At 41.6% G+C, this 20,299-nt stretch overlaps 1 protein-coding gene across 1 annotated transcript; it reads right to left on the bottom strand.

Moving 5' to 3' along the window:
- Positions 1-1,208: 1,208 nt before the first annotated feature.
- Positions 1,209-19,957, bottom strand: MGST1 (microsomal glutathione S-transferase 1). The gene is made up of 4 exons (XM_062194890.1): positions 19,718-19,957; positions 11,774-11,921; positions 7,779-7,873; positions 1,209-1,822 (listed from the first exon to the last, which is right to left on the bottom strand). Exons 2-4 carry the CDS (start codon positions 11,897-11,899, stop codon positions 1,576-1,578), a joined length of 468 nt encoding a protein of 155 aa, XP_062050874.1. The 5' UTR covers positions 11,900-11,921; positions 19,718-19,957; the 3' UTR covers positions 1,209-1,575.
- Positions 19,958-20,299: the final 342 nt, after the last annotated feature.

Genomic DNA, 20,299 nt, shown 5'->3' with positions numbered 1-20,299 from the left:
GGAGCATCTAGGTCTGGAAGCCTTGGGCGGGCCACGTGCACTGGAGGCTCAGGGCTACAGCAACCCCCTCCTGGCAAGAGGCCAGGGAAAAGAGAAGGGCCAGACACACCATGTCCCAGGCTTTTAACCCACTTCTAAAGGGGAGTGGTTAATTAATCTGATTGGCTGGTGAACACTCAGTTGTGGCCAGGTATGGGCATGAGTCACACAGGGGCGTGGCGAAGGCGTGGTCTTCCAGCTCACAAACCTAATCGATTTTAACCTATATGCCTGCCTACTTCAGTTCCACTTAAGGTAAAAAGAATCTAAATTTGTGTGGATCTATTATGTTTGTAGGTTTGTGTGTGTGTGTATATATATGTGTATATATATATATATATATATAAAATGAATTTTTATGCTTGCATATGTATCCTTTTTGTTGAAAAGCAAAGTGAGCATCATGGAGTAAAAGCTTGTAGGGAAACAGGATGTGCACAATATCAAGTTATACCACTTATGAATATAAAAACAAAGATACTTTTACAAAGGATAAATCTGGTTTATACTACCTGGTTGAATTGGTCAATAATGGGGCAGACTGATGCCAAATGCCTGTTGATGTACTGCAATGAGAAGGACACATCACCTAAAGTATTTAATCCCAACCTAAGAATGAACAAGAACAGACAAAACAAATCCAGACAAGGGTCATTCTGTTAAACAATTAGCCTGTAGTCTTCAAAAAATGTCAGTGTCATAAATGCCAAGAAAAAAAGTGAGGGAACTCTTTCTATTTTAATGAAAACCACATAAAAATTATAACAGAAGAAAATGGATAGTCCTTTTTTGATCAAAGGTAAAAGAGACATAAAGATTATTATTGGGAAAATTAGGGAAATTTTGATATGGGCTATAAATTGAATAATAATATCATTGTGTTAATGTTAAATTTCTTGGACACAACATTAGTATTGTGGTTATTTGGAGATTATCTTATTCATAGGAGAAACAAGTCAAAGTATTAAGGAATAAAGTGTCATGATATCTGCAGCTTACTTTTGCATTGTTCAGAAAAAAAATCAAGAGAAAGTTAATCTACGATAAGGTTAAGATTGGTAGGCTTAGGTGGAGGATTACAGAGATACATGTACCATTTCCCAACTTTTCCATACGTCACTTTAAATTTTTTAAAAATAACAAGTTGGAAAAAACAAAACCAAACAAAATTTTCTTAAATTTTTTTATTTCAGATAGTCATTTCAACAGAATTGAAATACAGGTTTCTCACACACTCATTTTTTTTTTATAAATTCAAAATAGGAAATGTTGAATGAATGTTGCAAATTTTAAGAAATAATCAAAGTTCACAACAAAGGACTGGAAGAAAAAGACACAAGACTTGGGAATTATGTGAGGTTTCCAGTTGCAAACATAAAATAAGAAAAAAGGTTTGATGATGCTAATAATCAAAATGGCTCTTCTCCAATTCCTCGTCTCTCTGTTCCCCGTCTACAAAACCTAAGAAAGCATTCATTATGCACTGAAGTACAGAATTCTTGAAAAGCAACTGAACAATGAACGGTCAGATTTCCTTTACAGGTACAATCTATTCTTCAGCAAACTGTAAGCCATCGAGAGAGTAACTCCATATCCAACAAAAAAACTTAAAGCTCTGTTTGGTTGGGGAAGGGGTAGCAAATATGAAATTGTGTGGTAGATCCGTGCCCCTACAAAGAGCCTGAAGTGCAGGACGGCAGTGGAGAGATCTGGGCCACTCAAGGAATACAGAAGGCCAATGCCAAGAAACGGGACAATGTTCTCCAGGTCATTCAGGTGGGCTCTGTGGGAAAAGATGACTATTAAAGACATTCCTTTCAAATCGGTAAAAAGAAATTCACTTTCTTCTCTCTCCTAAGGGTAAAGAGAAATGTTCATAGATCTTCAAATTGCAAAGTAAGATTCGTTTTTTTTTTCCCTCTCAAATTGCCTTGTTTCCTTACTCTCTTGACTTTTATTTAGAATGTCTCATTATTTTTATGTCTTTTCATTTTTAGTATATGACAATATCTAACAGTGAAGCAAAGGCATGCATCTGGCCTGGCAGTTAAGACATCTGTGTCCTACATCTGAGTGCCTGGTTTTGATTCCCAGCTGTAGCTCCTCACTCCAGGTTCCTGCTAACAGAGAACTTCTGAGGCAGTAGATAATGGCTCAAGTAATTGGGTTTGTGCTACCCATATAGGAAACCTCGATTGAGTTCCCAGCTCCCCAGTTTTGGTTCTCTTAGCCCTTGCAGACATTTGGGGAGTGAACCCACATTTGGGTTCTCCAAGATTCTGTGTTCCAACTTTTCTTTCTCCTTCGGACAGACGCCCTACACACATACTGCTTGTGTGACCAACCTGTGTTCGTGAAGCCATTATACCATTCCTCAGATCAGAACCACCTGGATCCCAGCCTCACCTCAAGGAAGATTCTGAGACGTGTCAGGGTGTGGCCAAGAAAAGTTCACACAGGCTTTTCCTGACTCCTCCATTTCAATCAAAGCTCTTCTCAGCACACAACAATGTGTGCAAATCTCCACAAAGGAATTTTCCCAAACTGACAAGACTTCTCCTCTTCTCTTTCTCCTTTCAAATCCTAATATTCTGGGGCAGGCGCTGTGGTGTAACGGGTAAGGCCGCCGCCTTCAGTGCTGGCATCCCAAATGGGCACCGGTTCGAGTCCTGGCTGCTCCACTTCTGATCCAGCTCTCTGCTGTGGCCTGGGAAAGCAGTGGAAGGTGGCCCAAGTCCTTGGGCCCATACACCCACGTGGGAGACCAGGAAGACACTCCTGGCTCCTGGCTTCGGATCGGCGCAGCTCTGGCCAGTGCAGCCATCTGGGGAGTGAACCAGCAGATGGAAGACCACTCTCTCTCTCTGCTTCTCCTTCTCTCTCTGTGTAACTCTGACTTTCAAGTAAATAAATAAATCTTAAAAAAAAAATCCTAATATTCTTCTAAAGCTCCTCTTTCATGGGATATTCTTGAATGCCCTAGGAACTTACACCTTGTCCTCCACCATTTTAACATCCAATGGAATAGAACATCATGACATTCTCTAATGTTAAGCTTAGTTTCAGGGGAAATATTATAGACCCTTGAAGGGCTGGCACCCAGTCTTCAAGCTCCGTCATAGAATCATAGCAGAAGTGACAATGTTATACACACAAGAAACTTTCACTAAAGGCTTAGTCCATGCACTGGGGCCACAAGTGGGTGATCCAACAGAACATCTAGACAATTCTTCAGTCTCTTGACAGAAGCCCCAGCAACTGTCACTTAAACTTTGCACTCATAGACGGCATGCTCTACCTTTGTGCTGTAACTGGCTCTCCTTTCCCTAACTGCCAAATCCAAGTCTCTTTCTATTTTTAATGACTCCCATTATTTCTCCAGTTGTCCTATTTGCCTTTCAACTTTCTTTTTAATCTTGTTGTATTGACTATATGTGGTCTTGAATTCTTCCTAGAACATGGCAAAAAGAGGATTAAATAGATACATAAAGTGTTTTCTCATGATCATAGATTTCTTTCAGACCTGACTCAACTTACTTTAAGCCAATTTTCTTGATATTTTCACACAAATTACTTTATTTTTTTTAGCCAGTCGTTCCACATGTGAATGAATTAGTTTTCTCCAAGTTGCAGGCCTTTCATTTCATTGGCAGTCCCATTCAGTCCCTGTCACTAGAATATGCTTGTAAATCATGTGTCTGGGTAATGGGAAACATCTAAGTTAAAAATGGAAAGAGGAGATTCTAGAAACTCTATGAAAGATATCTCCAAAAGTATGCTGTTGTTTGTATTTTTTCAATGGTATCTACAGGTCTTTAAGAAAAATAAACTGGAAGCTGGATCCCAAGTCTTTCTAGGAGCTCCCTCTCCTTACCATATTGTAGGGTCAATATCTGACCACTAGGAGGCGCTGTGCACACAGTCGCGCACATCCTCCAGAACGTAATCCTTTCAGAAGTAGGGGTCAATCGCTCTTACCAAAATTTATTTGCAACTTGACTAGAGGATCAGTTTAGATAATAGGTTTCTCCTCTTAAGCACAATCCCATACTCACAGAGGATGAGGTGGGAGGTGGGAAAGGACAATGAGGAGAGATTTGAAATCCTAAAATATCTTTTGGTAAGCCTTCACACATGAGACATCCTTGGACTTTTTTTTTTTTTTTTTTTCCAGTCCTACTAATGCTATTGAGAATCTCATCGCTATAGTTTTTTAGCTTGGACAATTTTATGAATATAGGACCATGACTAGCACCATGCATGTGGCTGCCTGCTCTAAAAGAGAAACCCAAAAGAGACAAGACAAAGCTCTACACAGTCTAATGTCACTTCTGTAGTTCTGCCAACTCCACAAAGCTTCACTCACCTATACTAATTTTTATTCTTTTTCATCCTAACTTTTACAGTTTTTCCTCTGATATCGTTTGAAATCTCCCCATTGATTCTGATTATTTGTCCCAAAACTATTTTAGTTCCAAATTCTTGGCACAATCTGTTTTCAAGTCTGGCTGATTTACTCAGCAGGGCTGCTGAATTAGAAAGCATATAACTAAGTGAACAAGCAGAAGTTAAAATTTTGTTCTAAGTAGCTCGCACAAACTTGCTCTTAGAAGAAAAGCATTTTTGTTTGATAAATAGCTTGGGGGTAGGCTCATTTTGCACAAGCAAGAAGGTGATTTTAATTTCAGTCCTGAAAAACACAGAAGAGTATGCAGAGCTTAAGAAGGAGCCTGGAAAATGGTGTGATGTGGGCGGGCATTCAGCACAGTGGCTAAGTTGCCACTTGGAATACTTGCATCTTCTGTTGGAGTGGCTGGTTGTAGCCCCAGCTACTCTGCTTCCCATTGAGCTTCCTGCTAACATGTACTCTGTGGGGCAGTTGGTGATGGCTCAAGTCCTCGAGTCCCTGCTGCCCACACTGAAGACAGACTGAGTTCCCGGATCCTGGCTTGGCCTGGCCCAGCCCTGGCTGTGGTGAACATCTGGGGAGTGAACCAGTGGATGGAAGTTCTCTCTCTTTCTGTCTGCTTGTTTTTGTCTCTGTTTCTCTCTGCCTTTCAAATAAAATGAAACAATACATTTTTTAAAAGAATGGTGTAATAATGGCAGACACTCCTTAGGGTGAAAAGAGTACAGTGCAAATTCCTGAAAGGGGATGCAGCCAGATACAAAAGTCAAACATACAACTTGAAATGTTTCTGTTGTCATAGCATAAGCTCTTCCACACTTCATGTCCTCAAGTTCATTTTTGTACAATTTTTTTTTTAGTTGGTTCATCAATAGGGCTGAGGAAGTGAGTAACATACTGCAGGGAACAGAAATACGCACCCACGCTGGAGCCCAGAGCCAGGGTTGACCTTGAGACATGCACTACAAAGGAGTCTGCAGAAATCTTGGGAGGGCCTTCAGACTTTTAACAGAGACTCAAAGCAGGGGAAATGCAAACATGATCTCAACCCTAAAGTGACCAGAGATCCAACTCACACCTGTATTAAAGAAGTAGAATTCTTGCTTCTCAGTCTGCATTGAAGAAGTATTGAAGAAGTATAATAAAATATATTCATTATATTTCCTTACTTAACTCTTCACCCAAAAAATAAATATCTATATATTTAAATATATACCTATACAAATTCTTCTTTGATTCTTTAATTTTTGATTATTAAAAATTTTAATTTATTTGAGGGGTAAAGAGAGAGACAGAGACAGACAGCTAGATGGCTAGGTGGCTATATAAATAATTATATATATAAAGATAGATAGATAGATAGATAGATACATAGAGACAGAGAGAGAAATACCATTCATAGGTTCATTTCAAAATGGCTATGGGGAATGGCAGATGTCCTAAATATCACTCTGGCCTCAGAATCAGCCCTTAAGGCATTTGGATCTGGCTGAAGAGCCTATGAGAGTATTGTAGGCATGAAAAGCCAAGACACTCTGGGAAAAAAAAAAAGAAGAAGAAGAAGAAGACCTAAATGAAGGATCTCAGTGAGTGTGATCCCAATGGAAAGAACGGAGCCATCAAGGTAGGAGGTACCTTTCTCTGAAGGGAGGAGAGAACTTCCACTTTGACTATGACCCTGTCGGAATAAGATCGAAGTCGATGAACCCTAAAGGCTTCCATAGCCCTGGCAACTCATGACTAGAGCCTAGGGAGATTACTGATGCTATAAACAAAAGTGTTAAATTGTTAAATCAACAACAGGAGTCATTGTGTACTTACGTCCCATGTGAGATCTGTCCTTAATGGGTTGTCCAATGTGAAGTAATGATATAGCTAGTACTGAAACAGTATTTTTACACTTTGTGTTTATGTGTGGGTGCAAACTGATGAAATCTTTAATTATTATATACTGAATCGATCTTCTGTAAATAAAGATAATTGAAAATGAAAAAAAACTTGATGTTAAATTGGAAATTACATAGAAAATTAATCAATTTTTAAAAAAATATCATGTGGGATATGTCATTAATGTGCTGTACACTGTTATTTAATGCTATAACTAGTACTCCAACAGTATTTTTTCACTTTGTGTTGCTATGTGAGGGCAAACTGTTGAAATCTTTATATATACTAAACTGATTTTCTGTATATAAAGAGAATTGAAAATGAATCTTGATGTGAATGGAAAGGGAGAGTGAGCGGGAAAGGGGAGGGTTGCGGGTGGGAGGGAAGTTATGGGGGGGGGGAAGCCATTGTAATCCATAAGCTGTACTTTGGAAATTTATATTCACTAAATAAAAGATTAAAAAAAGAAAAAGAAATGGCTATGGGTTGAAACTGGGATCCAGGAGTTCAATCCAGTTCTTTCACATTAGTGGCAGGAAACCAATGACATGAGCCATCACCGCTCCCTCCCAGGGTCTGCATTGGTAGGAAGCTGGAGTTAGAAGCCAGAGGTAGGGATCAAACACAGGCACTCAGATGTGGGATACAGTTAACCTATCTGATGACTTAACTGCTTGGCCAAACATCAGCTCAAATTTTATATAATTTTATTGATTCCTTGAAACATGTCTAGACGTGTACCATAGTTTGGATCATCATTAGAAAATACTAAATGATAAAATATTATACAAATTCAATTATTTTGTATGTTAGAAAAATGACTAATAGATTGGCAATGAAATCCCAATTTGAAAAAGTTTGCCATTTACATGATTTTATGAAAAAGATTAAGAAAAATACCTCTAGAAGCAGAATTCAATGTGCTTTTAAATTATATGTATTAATTATATTGTTAGGAGGCTGTGTAGATGATATCTTGGCTTATTACTTTTATCGTTCATTAAATTCACAATACATTAAACATCATATCTATGAGAAAAAGAAGAAATTTCCCTATATCTCCGAAGAATGCCAAGCTTCATATTTTGAATCTTATGTAAAACCCCCTAATTCTTCTGTCTTTCATATGAGTTGACCATCTCACCTGCAGAAAAACATGACAAAATGCAAGAATCTACTGTGGCCATTTTACCTCTGGCCTGCCACTACTTTTGATCAATTCCCACAGAGCAAATTTTAACATCAAAGTGCACATGAAAATACAGCACTTTGGCATGATGCACAGTGATCTGTGGAGCCTTCTGGAACACAAGCTTTCTGTAATTATCCTGTGGAGCAGATCACTGAGCTGTCTGCCTTCTTCTCCAGGACCTCACTATCTTCCCATCTCTCTTGGACCAGAATGCTTTAATCAAGGAAGAGGTTCCCAGAGACAGTGCCTTACCTGCGAACACGTTCCACTCTGTCATCTGTTCGGAGAAGCTTCTTGGCATTTTCCCCCTTGCCAAAACTTGCATAGTCTTCAGGATTGGCAAAAGCCTGCCCAAATACCAAGAACAAAACTTACTCCAGATACCAAGTAGGATGAGATTATTCTGTCTACTAAGTAATTTGCATTTTAATGGAAGCAATACAGGCATAAGGTCGGCCTTTATGCAAAAAAAAAAAAAAAAGTTGAAGCAAAAAGTCATACACAGAGGGAATGAAGAGCTTTTTAAACTTGAATTTTTTTTATTAACAATGCAACATTTTAAAAAGAGAGTTAATAAGAACCTAAGTAAAGTCTAGTGTATGAAAATAGTGAAAAGGAAGCAAAAATGGAAGAGAGGCATAATTTTAAGCCACCATTGACTATGATAATGGTGCTGGCATCTTTTTCACAGTGGCACTGTCACACCTTTCCTCAAGGGTATTAACATTTCCAAGTGATTGGCTCTGAAAGTAATAAGTACACTTGTCAGAGTGGTTACGGAACAGTCAAGAAACTTAAAAGAGTGAGGGGTTGGCAAAGTATTTTGTCCGCTCTTAGGCTATCGGTACTTCTTTTCCTAAATTGGATAAAACTTTAGGTTGAATGATAAAGTGAAATTTAAGAGGCTGAGTAGCACTCCTGTGAATAACAAATGCACATTCTAGAGCATGCACCCATATCTTCCTGCCTGCAACTGTTATGCTGTTTGAAATGCTTTCCCTATCTCTTGGAACCTGCATTTAAAAATATTTAAGAGTGTGTCATTCCTTAATAATTCATAACAGACAAAACTCGCAGATGATGAAATTAGTCTTAAGCTTAAAGATCTCATAAATAATACAACCTTCCCCTTAATTTGAATATTTATCACAGATAAAGATGTTGGGAAAAACTGATGGGTAGGGATTCAGTATCAGTTTTTGAGGTCAGAGGTGACCCCTAAATAAATGAGTGCCACATTCTAGATGTTTATTACATATATTTTGAATAAAAATATGTATATTATAATGGGAAATGCATGATATTTGTACTAAAACCAATCTTTTTTTAAAGATTTATTTATTTATTTGAAAGGCAGAGTTACACAGAGAGAGAGAGGTCTTCCACCCAATGGTTCACTCCCCAATTGGCCACAACGGCCAGAACTGAGCAGATCCAGAGCCAGGAGCCAGTAGCTTCTTCCGGGTCTCCCATGTGGGTGCAATGGCCCAAGGACTTTGGCCATCTTCTGCTATCCCAGGCCATAGCAGAGAGCTGGATCATAAGCATGGAATCATAAGCTGGATCATAAGCATGGAGCAGCCAGGTCTCGAACCGGTGCCCATATGGGATGCTGGTGTTTCAGGCCAAGGCATTAACCCACTGCGCCACAGCACCGGCCCCCTATTTAAACCAATCTTAATTGAATCTCAGCCTCACCCTTTACTTGTCTGAGACCTTGAGTAAGCTATGACTATGGATTCAAAGGTTATGTCCCTCAAACTCCTACCAGTGTGATGGTTTTGGAGGTGAGGCCTTTAGGAAATGCTTAAATCTTGAGGATGGAGCTCTTATGATTAGTGCCTTATAAGAAGAAACAGGAGGCAGTTTCTCTCTCTCTCAACTCTCTCATATCATCTCATGAGAAGACAGAGAGAGACTTTCTATAAGCAAGGAATTTGGCCCTCACTAGACAGGGACATTCTGGAGACTTGATCTTGAACTTTCCAGCCTCCAGAATTATGAGGAAATAAATGTCTAAAGTAGTCTATGGTATTCTGTAACTTTAGCCTGAACCAACCCCATTACTTAACTTTTTCATGTCTCAGTTCTCCTATAAAATGAGGAAATAGACCTGCACTTCACACAATGCTGCCAATTAGCAGTTACCTAAAATGATACAGTGTTGTAGCACATGTGAAAAATGTCATGGATCCCCGCACCCCACAAATTTGAATTCTCTTCTTCTTTTCTTATTAGATAGGGTAATATGGGGGCCAGTGCTGTGGCACAGCGGGTTAAAGTCCCGGTCTATAGCTCTGGAATCCCATATGGGCACTGGTCCAAGCCCTGGCTGCTCCACTTCTGACCCAGCTCTCTGCTATGGCCTGGGAAAGCAGTAGAAGATGGCCCAAGTCTTTGGTCCCCTGCACCCATGTGGGAGACCCAGAAGAAGCTCCTGGCTCCAGATTGGCACAGCTCTGGGCATTGCAGCCATCTGGGGAGTGAACCAGCAGATGGAACACCTCTCTGCCTCTGCCTCTCTATAACTCTGCCTTTCAAATAAATAAATAAATCTTTTTCTTAAAAAAAAAAAGGGGGGGGGGTAGCGGGCTGGCACCGTGGCTCACTTGGTTAACCCTCCGCCTGCGGCGCCAGCATCCCATATGGGCGCCGGGTTCTGGTCCCGGCGGCTCCTCTTCCAGTCCAGCTCTCTGCTGTAGCCTGGGAGGGCAGTGGAGGATGGCCCAAGTGCTTGGGCCCCTGCACCCCATGGGAGACCAGGAGGAAGCTCCTGGCTCCTGGCTTCGGATTGGTGCAGCGCTGGCTGTAGCGGCCATTGAGGGGGGTGAACCAACGGAAGGAAGACCTTTCTCTCTGTCACTGTCTATAACTCTAAACTGTAAAATAAATTAAAAAAATAAAGGGTAGCATTCCTTGGTGGCACTCCCTTCCTTGCTCCCATTCCATTGCTAGAGGACAATGTAGACCTGGCAGCAGCAGTCACTTTGTGGCCTGCTGCTCCAAAACACTGCCCCAATCCATGACTTAAATTTGTGGGTATCTTCTCTCATTAAAAAGCAGACATCCTTCTGTTACAGACTAAGACAGTAAGAAGGACACCTAGGAAAGTGATTATGCCTTCAAGACCATAACACCTAATGTTCTAGAGGACAAGAACTCAGGTCAGGGGTGGGTATTTGGTGCAGTGGTTGAGACACTGCCTGGGATGCCTATATCCTATATTAGAGTGCTTGAGTTCAAGCTCTGGCTCCATTCTCAATTCTAGTTTCCTGCTAATGTGCATTTTGGAGGGCAGCAGATGATGCCTCAAGTACTTGGGTTCCTGCCACATGTGGGAAACACCAGCTGAGTTCCCTGCTCCTGGCTTCAGCCCCTCCCAGCCCCAGCTGTGGTGGGCATTTGGGCAGCGAAACCAGCAGATAGAAGATCCCTATCTTTCTCTGTCTGTCTCTCTTTGTTTCCCTGTCTTTCAAATAAAATGAAAGTAAATAATAAATTTTAAAATTTTAAAAAGAACTCAGGACACAACAAACAGAAAAATAGACAGTATCTTTCTCACACACACACACAAAAGTTGTTGAATGGGCATGGTGACCACATCAGTGAAAAGCTTTAAACTTTGTCACACAGCTCTGCTGTACGTCTCCCTGTGTCACAGGGAGTGTGCTTCAACTCTGTCACTTTCCCCACGCCTCTAATTTTCTCAAAAGCCATTCTTACAATGCTGGGTAGAATATTATCTACTTAAGTCCAAAGTACACAGCATTCAAGTGGCTTATCCCAAACAAAAAAGAGTTCACTGTGAGAATAAGAACTGTAATTCTCAGATTTCTGTTTATTTCTTTCTTGTTTTTCTTCTATTTTTCCCCCAGATGTCTTCTTAACTTATATTAGAACTGAAAACACTGGGCAGTTCTTTGGAAAATGAATGTTTTTCTAAAATCTAATTGGTAAAATGAGCCCCAAATCATAGAAACTTTCCTTAAAATCTGTGCCACTCTAGAGATCTCAAATGTGAAATATAAGGACAAAATGCAAAAATCACAGAGAAGAAACCATTACTGGCTTCTAGGTGAAAGCAACTGTTATGTGAATATATCATATCCATCTATACAAAATGGCATACCTTCCTTGTAGCGTTAAACAGTGTACTACTGGGCTTTGAAAAAGTAAGAAGTTAAGAAAATTGCTTTGCAGAATTCCGACAGTTTAAAATAAGAAAATATTATCTCCAAATATCTTACCTTTCTTGTCATTCTATAGAATGCTGTTGCAGGACTCATAAACATCATTTTTGAAAGAATAATTGTAGCATATGAGGCAAAGGCCATGAATACTTCATTTTCCATCAGCTTGTTGAGGTCAGCCATTTCTTCAACTTTGGTCTAGAATCTTTAAAAAAAATTTGGACAAGACGGAAAAAAACAGAAATAAATGCCCAAAGTACCATGATGATCCTGAGGTGTGCTTATATTGCAGCATTAACAATATAGCTCTTAGGGGCCGGCACTGTGGCGTAGCGGGTAAGGCTGCCACCTGCAGTCCCAGCATCCCATATGGGTGTCATTCGATCCCAGCTGCTCCACTTCGCATCCAGCTCTCAGCTATGGCCTGGGAAAGCAGTGGAAGATGGCCCAAGTCTTTGGGCCCCTGCACCCGCGTGGGAGACCTGGAAAAAGCTCCAGGCTCCTGGCTTCGGATCGGCTCAGCTCCAGCCATTGCGGCCAATTGGGAAGTGAACCAGCACACGGAAGACCTCTCTCTCTTTCTGCCTCTCCCTCTCTCTCTGTGTAACTCTTGAATTTCAAGTAAATAAATAAATCTTTAAAAAAAATATGGCTCTTAAAAATATCTTAGGCTACTTCAGAGGAAATGATAATTTAATTTTAAAAATTTCAACCTAAACAGTATTTCATTTTCACTACGCTTGTTTCACTAAGCTTGAAGATATCAAACAAAAATTAAAAAGAAATGTAAGAGAGATATAAGAAAAAACTAAATTGCCACAGTGCCCTAAATTTGAACTAAAATCTTATTCATATCAAGATGAACCACAGGTTGAATGAGAAGGACCACAGACCATGATTTATCTCTTTAGAAACATAAAATTATGTACATACCTGTACTATTGATTTTTTAAAATAAGAACGCCTACATTCTTTTTTTAAAAAGAAAGATTTATTTGAAAGACAGAATTATAGAGAGAAGTAGAGCCAGAGGGAGAGAGAGAGGTCTTCCATACCCTGGTTCATTCCCCCAGATGATCGCAAAGGCCAGAACTGAGCTGATCTGAAGCCAGGAACCAGGAGCTTCTTCTGAGTCTCCCATGTGTGTTCAGGGGCCCAAGAACTTGGGCCATCTTCTACTGTTTTCCCAGGCCACAGCAGAGAGCTGGATTGGAAGTGGAGCAGCCAGGACTCAAACTGGTGCCCATATGGGATGCTGGCACTGCAGGCCGGGGCTTTAACCTACTGTGCTACAGTGCCGGCCCCAAGAATGCCTATATTTTAATAGAAGTCAAGCTTACAATATTTTGCCATTTCAGTTGTATTCAGGTTCTCAGGCTCTGAAATTTAAATTCTAGTCCTGCCATTTAGCTCTTAATCTTGCTTGAGGGATTTAGTTTCTCTGAGTCTAAAAGTCTTCATTTTTACAAGAATAGTCACAGCTCCTAATTAATGGGGTTGTTGTCAGATTTAATTGAGATAACATGCAGAAAATACTTAGCCCAGCCCTTGGCCCATGAAAAACTCTCAACAGAGTTTATGATATCATGATCATCATTATCCTCATCACCCCAGTCGTCATTAATACCAATACCAGGGAAGCAGAAGCAGAGAAACGGAAATATCAAAACAGCAGGCATACGAATGCAAGGTTAGGAACTGGCCCTTAAGAGACTCTCATAGAAGGAATATGAGAAGAGGATGAGTTACTTTCTATGACTCCCCACTTCACACTCCATATTTATATCCATATAAAAGCTGTCAGGAGTAAATTGGCTGTATTTAGCTGAGTCTGGAGTTGGAAGTATAATTGAGAATACACTCAGGATGAAAGCTAACACCCACTGGAGATGCTGAAGTCAACGTGGGTAGGGTCTAGGGAAAGGCTGCCTAGTAGTCAATCTTTCTAACTGCTCTTGTGCTTTCATCAGCCCTGCTCTCTGATCCTTCTGTCACACACACACACACACACACACATTCTCATCACATTTAGACACTGTTAAATCTGCCCAGCAAGGAGTGCTGCTCTTCTAGACAATATACGTTCTTGCCTTTAAAACCCAAACCCTGCCTGTAACCTTTCCAGACTCACATCTCTATTATATCCATCTGCTAATAATTTATAAGTCCATATATATTCCACATTTTGGCACTGGTCATGGACTTTTCTATGTGTTCCTATTGAATGTGGTATAAAACCCATATGTAATGCATTTTTGATATGTGTCCAATTATGCCAGGGACTATGTGTGTAATATCTTACATAATCCTTGTAACAATAATATTATAATCCTCCTCACTACATCCATGTCACAGATAAAGAAATAAATGAGAGATATTCAACAGCCAAGCAGAGCAGAAACTCAGGTGTCTGACCTCACATCCCATATACTAACCATACTGTACTCTCCTTCAAGAGACTAGCTTTATTCTGCTTTCAACTGACTATATTTAATTCTGACTAAGCTAACATTGATTGTCTATCATGTGCCCGTGATTGGGCATCCTTGACATCTTTTATCTTCTATTCTCTTCTAATTATGCTTTAAGGTAGGCAGTATCATTCCCCTTTTGCAGTGAAGAAAACAAAATTTCCTATACAAACCCCTATTTTTGTTTCCTTAGAGTAAATATGTCTTTCTTGGATTTAGGCAAACAGAAGCTGTATACAGTCATCCTTCAGTATCCCTGGGAGATCTGTTTCAGGACCTCCGTGAATACCAAAATCCACAAATTTGCAAGTCCTTTATATAAAATGGTGTGCATACTACCTACACACACTCTCTAATACACTTTGAATCATCACTAGATTACTTATGATATCTAATACTATGTAAATGCTATGTAAATTGCTATTATAATGTATTATGTAGGGAATAATGACAAGAGAAAAGTCTATACATATTCAGATGCATCTTTTTCCAAAAATTTTTGATCCCTGATGAGTTGAATCCACAGCTGTGGGATGCATGGATACAGAGCACCAACTGCTTTTTAGTTCTTTAAAAAATACAAGTATGGTAGCAAATTAGTCCATGGACCATGGTCATAAAAGCACACCATGCTAAATTGTTTCCCAGTGCAAGATATTATTTTCAGCAACACTTGATGTGTCTGCTCTTGTTCTAGTTCTGAAGGGGTGGAAGTCATGAGCCACCTGCACCATGCTTCAGAGCTCATGGTACATTCATGAGCTTAACAAAGGATCCAAATGGCCTATGCTACCAGACAGAGACCTGAAGAAACACAGCAGGGGTGTTAATTTTTTTTTTTAATTCAGAAAAGTTCATCAAGAAGGAGATATTGCCACTTAATGGTAATTTTTTAAAGGCTTTTATTTAATGAATGCATTTTTTCACAGATACAAGTTTAGGAATATAGTGATTCTTTACCCCATACCCACCCACCCCCAACTCCCATCCCACCTCTTTCTCCCTCTCCCATCTCCTTCATTATGGTTCATTTTCAGTTTGATGTTATATACAGAGGACCAACTCCATGTTAAGCATAGATTTCAACAGTTTGCACCCAGGCACACATATAACATACAGAGTACAGTCTGGGAACAAAATTTGCAGTCGATTCTCATATTACAACTCATCAGGGATGGAGGTCCTATATGGGGACTAAGTGCACAGTGACTCCTGTTGTTCCTTTAACAATTAACACTCTTATTTATGATGTCAGTGATCACCTGAGGCACTTGCCATGGGCTTCCAAGGCTATGGAAGTCTTTTGTGAACATAGACTCCATCAGTATTTGGACACAGCCATAAACAAAGTGGATATTCTCTCCAGCCTTCAGAGAAGAGTATATCCTTCTTTGATGACCCTTTCTTTCCACTGATGTCTCACAGAGGTCCTCCGTGTATTTCTTTGCCACAGAGCCTTGGCTTTCCATGCCTGAAATACTCTCACAAGCCTTCCAGCCAGATCAGGAAGCCTTAAGGGCTGATTCTGAGGTCAGAGTGTTATTTACAGCGAATGTCATTCTAGGAGTCTGCTGTGTAGACTGCTTCCCATATTGGACTTTCCTTCCTTTTTAATTCTATTATTATTACTAGGTATTTGATGTTATTTATATGATCACATTTATACTTAAGCCTACCTATACATTGACTTTAACATTTAATATGATCATTTTAACAGTTAAGATGGCATTTATTCCACCAATATTTATGGGTTTGGTGTCCCATGACAATTAATGTTAATTTTAAAAGTCTCTACTCACGTTCCCAGAATGAAATGTATTAAGCAATGGAACAAAAGTCCAGAGAATTTTGTTTTTCCTTGAGTAAAAATAGGAATTGAAAGAGTAGAGCATGCCGGCATCCCATACTAGGGCTGGTTTGAGTCCTAGCTGTTCCATTTCCAATCCAGCTCCCTACTAATGCTCCTGAGAAGGAAGCAGAAGATAGCTCAAGTGCTTCAGCCCCTACCACTCTTGTGGGATACCTGGATGGAGTCCTCACTGCTGGCTTCGGCTTAACCCAGCCCCAGCCATTGTGCCATTGTGGCCATTCTGGCATTCTGGGGAGTGAACTAGCGAAAGAAAGACACTCTCTCTCTTTCTCTCTATCTCACCAACAAAGGGAAGATCTCTCTCTCTCTCTGTCACCATGCCTTTCAAATAAACAAATAAATCAGAAAGAAAGAACAAACAAAATAAATTAAGAGTAGAGCAAAAGTGAAAGCCTTCCAGAATGATCCATGGGTAAAGCAAACAAAAGTGTCCGCAGCTGTGGGGGAAAGGGCAGGGAGGGGCTTTCTCTTCAAAAGTGAACACAGAGAACACACCTCACTTAAAGGGAGCTCCCCAATCCCAAGAATGTGGCTGAACTCCTCCAGCCTGTAGCTTGGGGAGAACAGCCAACACCCTCCAGGTCTGTGAGCCAACTCTCTCAGATTATACCTTCCATTTCCCAGCTACCCCAGGGCCAAGTGACAGGCAATACAGGTAGGAGCACTGAGAAACCAGAGTCACTTACAGTATGAATAAAAGCAATGCTGAGATGGGCTTCTGCTGTTTTTTCTTTGTTTGTTTGTTTTTCCCTCAAATACAATTTTTCAATAAATTGCCATGGTCTGTTGAACGGAACTCAAAACAAAATTACTGAAAGCTTTTCCCCAGGAAAGGTCTCCAGGAAAAAGAGCTATAGTGGAAATGATAAATAAGAGAGTAAAATGTTAGGCGATTTGGGAATTCTGGGAATTAGGTAGAAATAATGGAAGAAAGCAAGCAGAGAAAACATGAGACTTCATTATGAATTATAGAAAATGGAGCATTATAATGATGAATTCTGTTTGTATAGTGGGTAGTTTATTTTTATTATCCATGCATTGGCTGTCATGGTCGTGAGTATCTCCACCTATCTACTCAGAGATCAGAAACTGTCTTTTGAGAGGACACAAGTAAAGTGTTGACAACACACAAACTCCAGAAGCAGACTGGAGCCCAGCGAGGCACCAATATCTCCACTTACTAGTTATGATTTTTCTCTGAGCCTAGGCATCTTACCTGTGAATAAAGTTAACAACCTGAGGTTACTTCAAAAAGTTCATAGGAAAATTGAATGAAAAGGTAAGTTTATTTTGGTGCAGATAAGGGGCAGGCATTACGGCACAGTGGGATGCCCACATCCAATATTGGAATGCCTGGGATTGAGTTCTGCTTCTATTTCCAATCTAGCTTCCAGCTAACGTGCCCGGGAGGCAACAGATGTTGGCTCAAGTAAGCATGTGGGTCCCTGACACCTACCTGAGAAACTGAAATAGGGCTCCTGGCATGTGGGTCCCTGACACCCACCTGAGAAACTGAAAGAAATTTAAATAGGGCTCCTGGCTCCTGGCTTCCAACTGGCCCAGTCTCAACTGTTGTGCACATTAGGGAGAAACCAACAGACAGATCTCTCTGTGTCTCTGCCTTTTTAATTAATTAATTAATGCATTAATTAACATATAATGAAGCCCAGCTTGAAGAGGTAAATGACCCATAATCACAGTGGAGGGACCAAGACTAAGGTGGACCATGGCTTAGGTCCCCGCCATCCACACTGTAGACCAGGATGGGGTTTGTGGCTTCTGGTTTTGGCCTGGCCCAGCTCTAGCTGTTGCAGGCATTTGGGGAGTGGACCACTGGATGGAAGATCTCTGTCTCTTTGTCTCTGCACTCCCTTCTCTGTCTCTCTGCCTTTTGAAAGAAATGAAAAAATCTTGGGCTGGTGCTGTGGCATAGCTGGTTAAACCACAGCCTAAGGCACTGGCATCCCATATGCGCACTAGTTCGAGTCCCGGCTGCTCCACTTCTGATCCAGCTCCCTGCTGATGCATCTGGGAAAGCAGAGGAAGAAGGCACAAGTCCTTGGGCCGCAGGACCCATGAAGGAGACCCAGAAGAATTCCTAGCTCCTGGCTTCAGACCGGCCAAGCCGGTTGTGGCCATTTGGGGAGTGAACCAGCAAATGGAAGATTTCTTTCTCTCTCTCTCTCTGTAACTCTGACTTTCAAATAAATAAATAAATCTTAAAAAAAATAAATCCTCAAAAGTGGGATAAGATTTCCAGACCACTCTGATCTTCCAGAGGCCCTTTCCTGTGAAGCCACACTCTTGTCTTCTTTCCCCTCCCACCAATCCTATAATGAAAGAGTTTTCTCCTGTCAGCTGAGGAACACTCTCTTTTACCTTAATAGGCTCCGGGTCAAAAAGGCCAAAGTCCTTTTCTTCTGGATTATGTGACCTCTCTACACCAAGGTTGTGAAATGCACAGAAAATCTGGGCACGCAACCCAAGGCCATGACTCTTCAGTTTCCTATCTTGTGAAACTAACAAATACTGCATATGGGACAAAGGGAAGAAAATACTTCAGGATCGTGCTGCTGTGTTTCAATGCTAGAGCTTCCTGGTGGCGCTGTGGTGGCCGTGGGTGAGGCCTCCTGCGGGAGCTCACGCAAACAGGGCCCATGAAAATGCAGAAGGCTCTGGGGCTGTGTGCTGGAGTGAGGTTTCTCAGGAGCTGTGTTGCCCTCCCTAAAGCCTCAGGGACTCAGAAACTCCAGTCTAAACCCTTGGAAAAAACTGTACTTGTCTGCCAGAGAGAGCCATATTCAAATGTGGAGCCAGGGCCATTTTCAAAAGTGCCCAAAGATGGCCAGCAACACATAAATCCTCCTATTTCAAAAAGAGCAGAGGACAAGAAAGCACAACACTACCCTAACTGCCAGGACCGGAAACCTCCGGGGTTGCAGGACGCAGGTTAAGGACCTGGGGTTCTCAAGAACCCACTTTAAGCATCAAGACTGTTACCTGCTACCTCAGGCTACAACAGTGCCTCACTCACAGCCCAGCTGGCCCTCAGGAGGAGAGAACTCAGAAAGAGGAAAATGGGGAAAATCAACTTGGGGCGCAGACTACAAGAAGCCTTGGAACTATTTCAAGGGAAGCGTGCACTTTCTCTCTGCCATCCCAGTCCAGCAACAGCCTTCATTCCCTGCCCTTCAGGCTCTCCACGCCTTCCTTCTCCACTTTCACAGGAAGCGGTGGCCTGGGACCCCTCCCAAGGGGCTCCATCCTTAGGCTCCGGTTGGAGGCTGCACTATCACACAATAATAGCATCTTCTAATCCACATCCGTTTACATTATAATCTAACATTGTAATTTTTTTTTAACGGCCACGCTTCTCTTGCCCTCCAGGTAAACCAAGAAGACCAAATCCTCTTTCCATAGGTGCAAAAGGCCTTGGGTCCGTGAACTCAGAGCCACTCGGGGAGGCAGGAGTGGCATCCACTACAGTGACTTCCCACGAGAGTACAACTCGCACGTACTCTTTACTCCCCCGGAAGTGGGAGGCCCTTTCCAAGTTAGTGCTGCTGTATGTAGTCTGAAAGCAGAAAGTGAAGCAATCGTCGCTTAAACAGGGAAAGACTTTCTTTCCCGCTTCTTTTTTTGGAGTTTGGAGAAACTCACCTGCCTGGGGACAGGCACACAATCTCCTTCCGGAAGCGGCGGGCTGCAAGGCGAACGTTTAGCTGCTTGGTGGAGCTGAGAGCTCGATAGCCGTGCGTCCCACACCAGCCTGCTCCTTCCCGCGTCGCCGGCTCCGCACCTGCTCCAGTGCACCTGCTCCCGGCACCTACCCCAGGTCCCTGGAGGCGGACGGCGAACTTGTGCCCTGGGCGGGTCCCGCGCGCTACGGCGACAGTCACCGTGCGGGCCGGGCAAAGGCGCCGCCCCAAGTCCAGCTAATTTCCTATTAATGAGCTCTCCAGCGAGCAAAGCCGGTTTCCCGACCTCGCCAAGCCCCTCCCCCAAATCGCCTGATGTCGCGGGGCCGTAGTAACCACCACCCACTGCTTCCTTCCTTTAACCTTTGCATTTGAGCCCAGCAGATTATCGCAATGCAAAGAGGGCAAGATAGTGAGAGTTAGGGAACTTCGTATTCTCAAACATTTCGGGATTGGGAGAGGGAAAGCTGGGGACGGTTAGTATGGATTTAACTGGAAACAAAAGGATCTTAATGTTCAATTTTGAAAGCTCTACAGAATACTG

This window comes from Lepus europaeus, chromosome 6, assembly GCF_033115175.1.
Source record: "Lepus europaeus isolate LE1 chromosome 6, mLepTim1.pri, whole genome shotgun sequence".
Lineage (NCBI taxonomy): Eukaryota > Metazoa > Chordata > Mammalia > Lagomorpha > Leporidae > Lepus > Lepus europaeus.
The sequence above is the reverse complement of the archived record's forward strand: the minus strand, read 5'-3'. Positions and strand labels throughout refer to the sequence as shown.

Excerpts from the sequence above, each read along its gene's own strand:
- MGST1 (XM_062194890.1), bottom strand. The coding sequence starts at position 11,899 with ATGGCTGACCTCAACAAGCTGATGGAAAATGAAGTATTCATGGCCTTT. Across the intron at positions 7,874-11,773 it reads TCTATAGAATGACAAGAAAG|GCTTTTGCCAATCCTGAAGA; the intron begins GTAAGATATTTG and ends GTATTTGGGCAG. Across the intron at positions 1,823-7,778 it reads AGAGTGGAACGTGTTCGCAG|AGCCCACCTGAATGACCTGG; the intron begins GTAAGGCACTGT and ends CTTTTCCCACAG.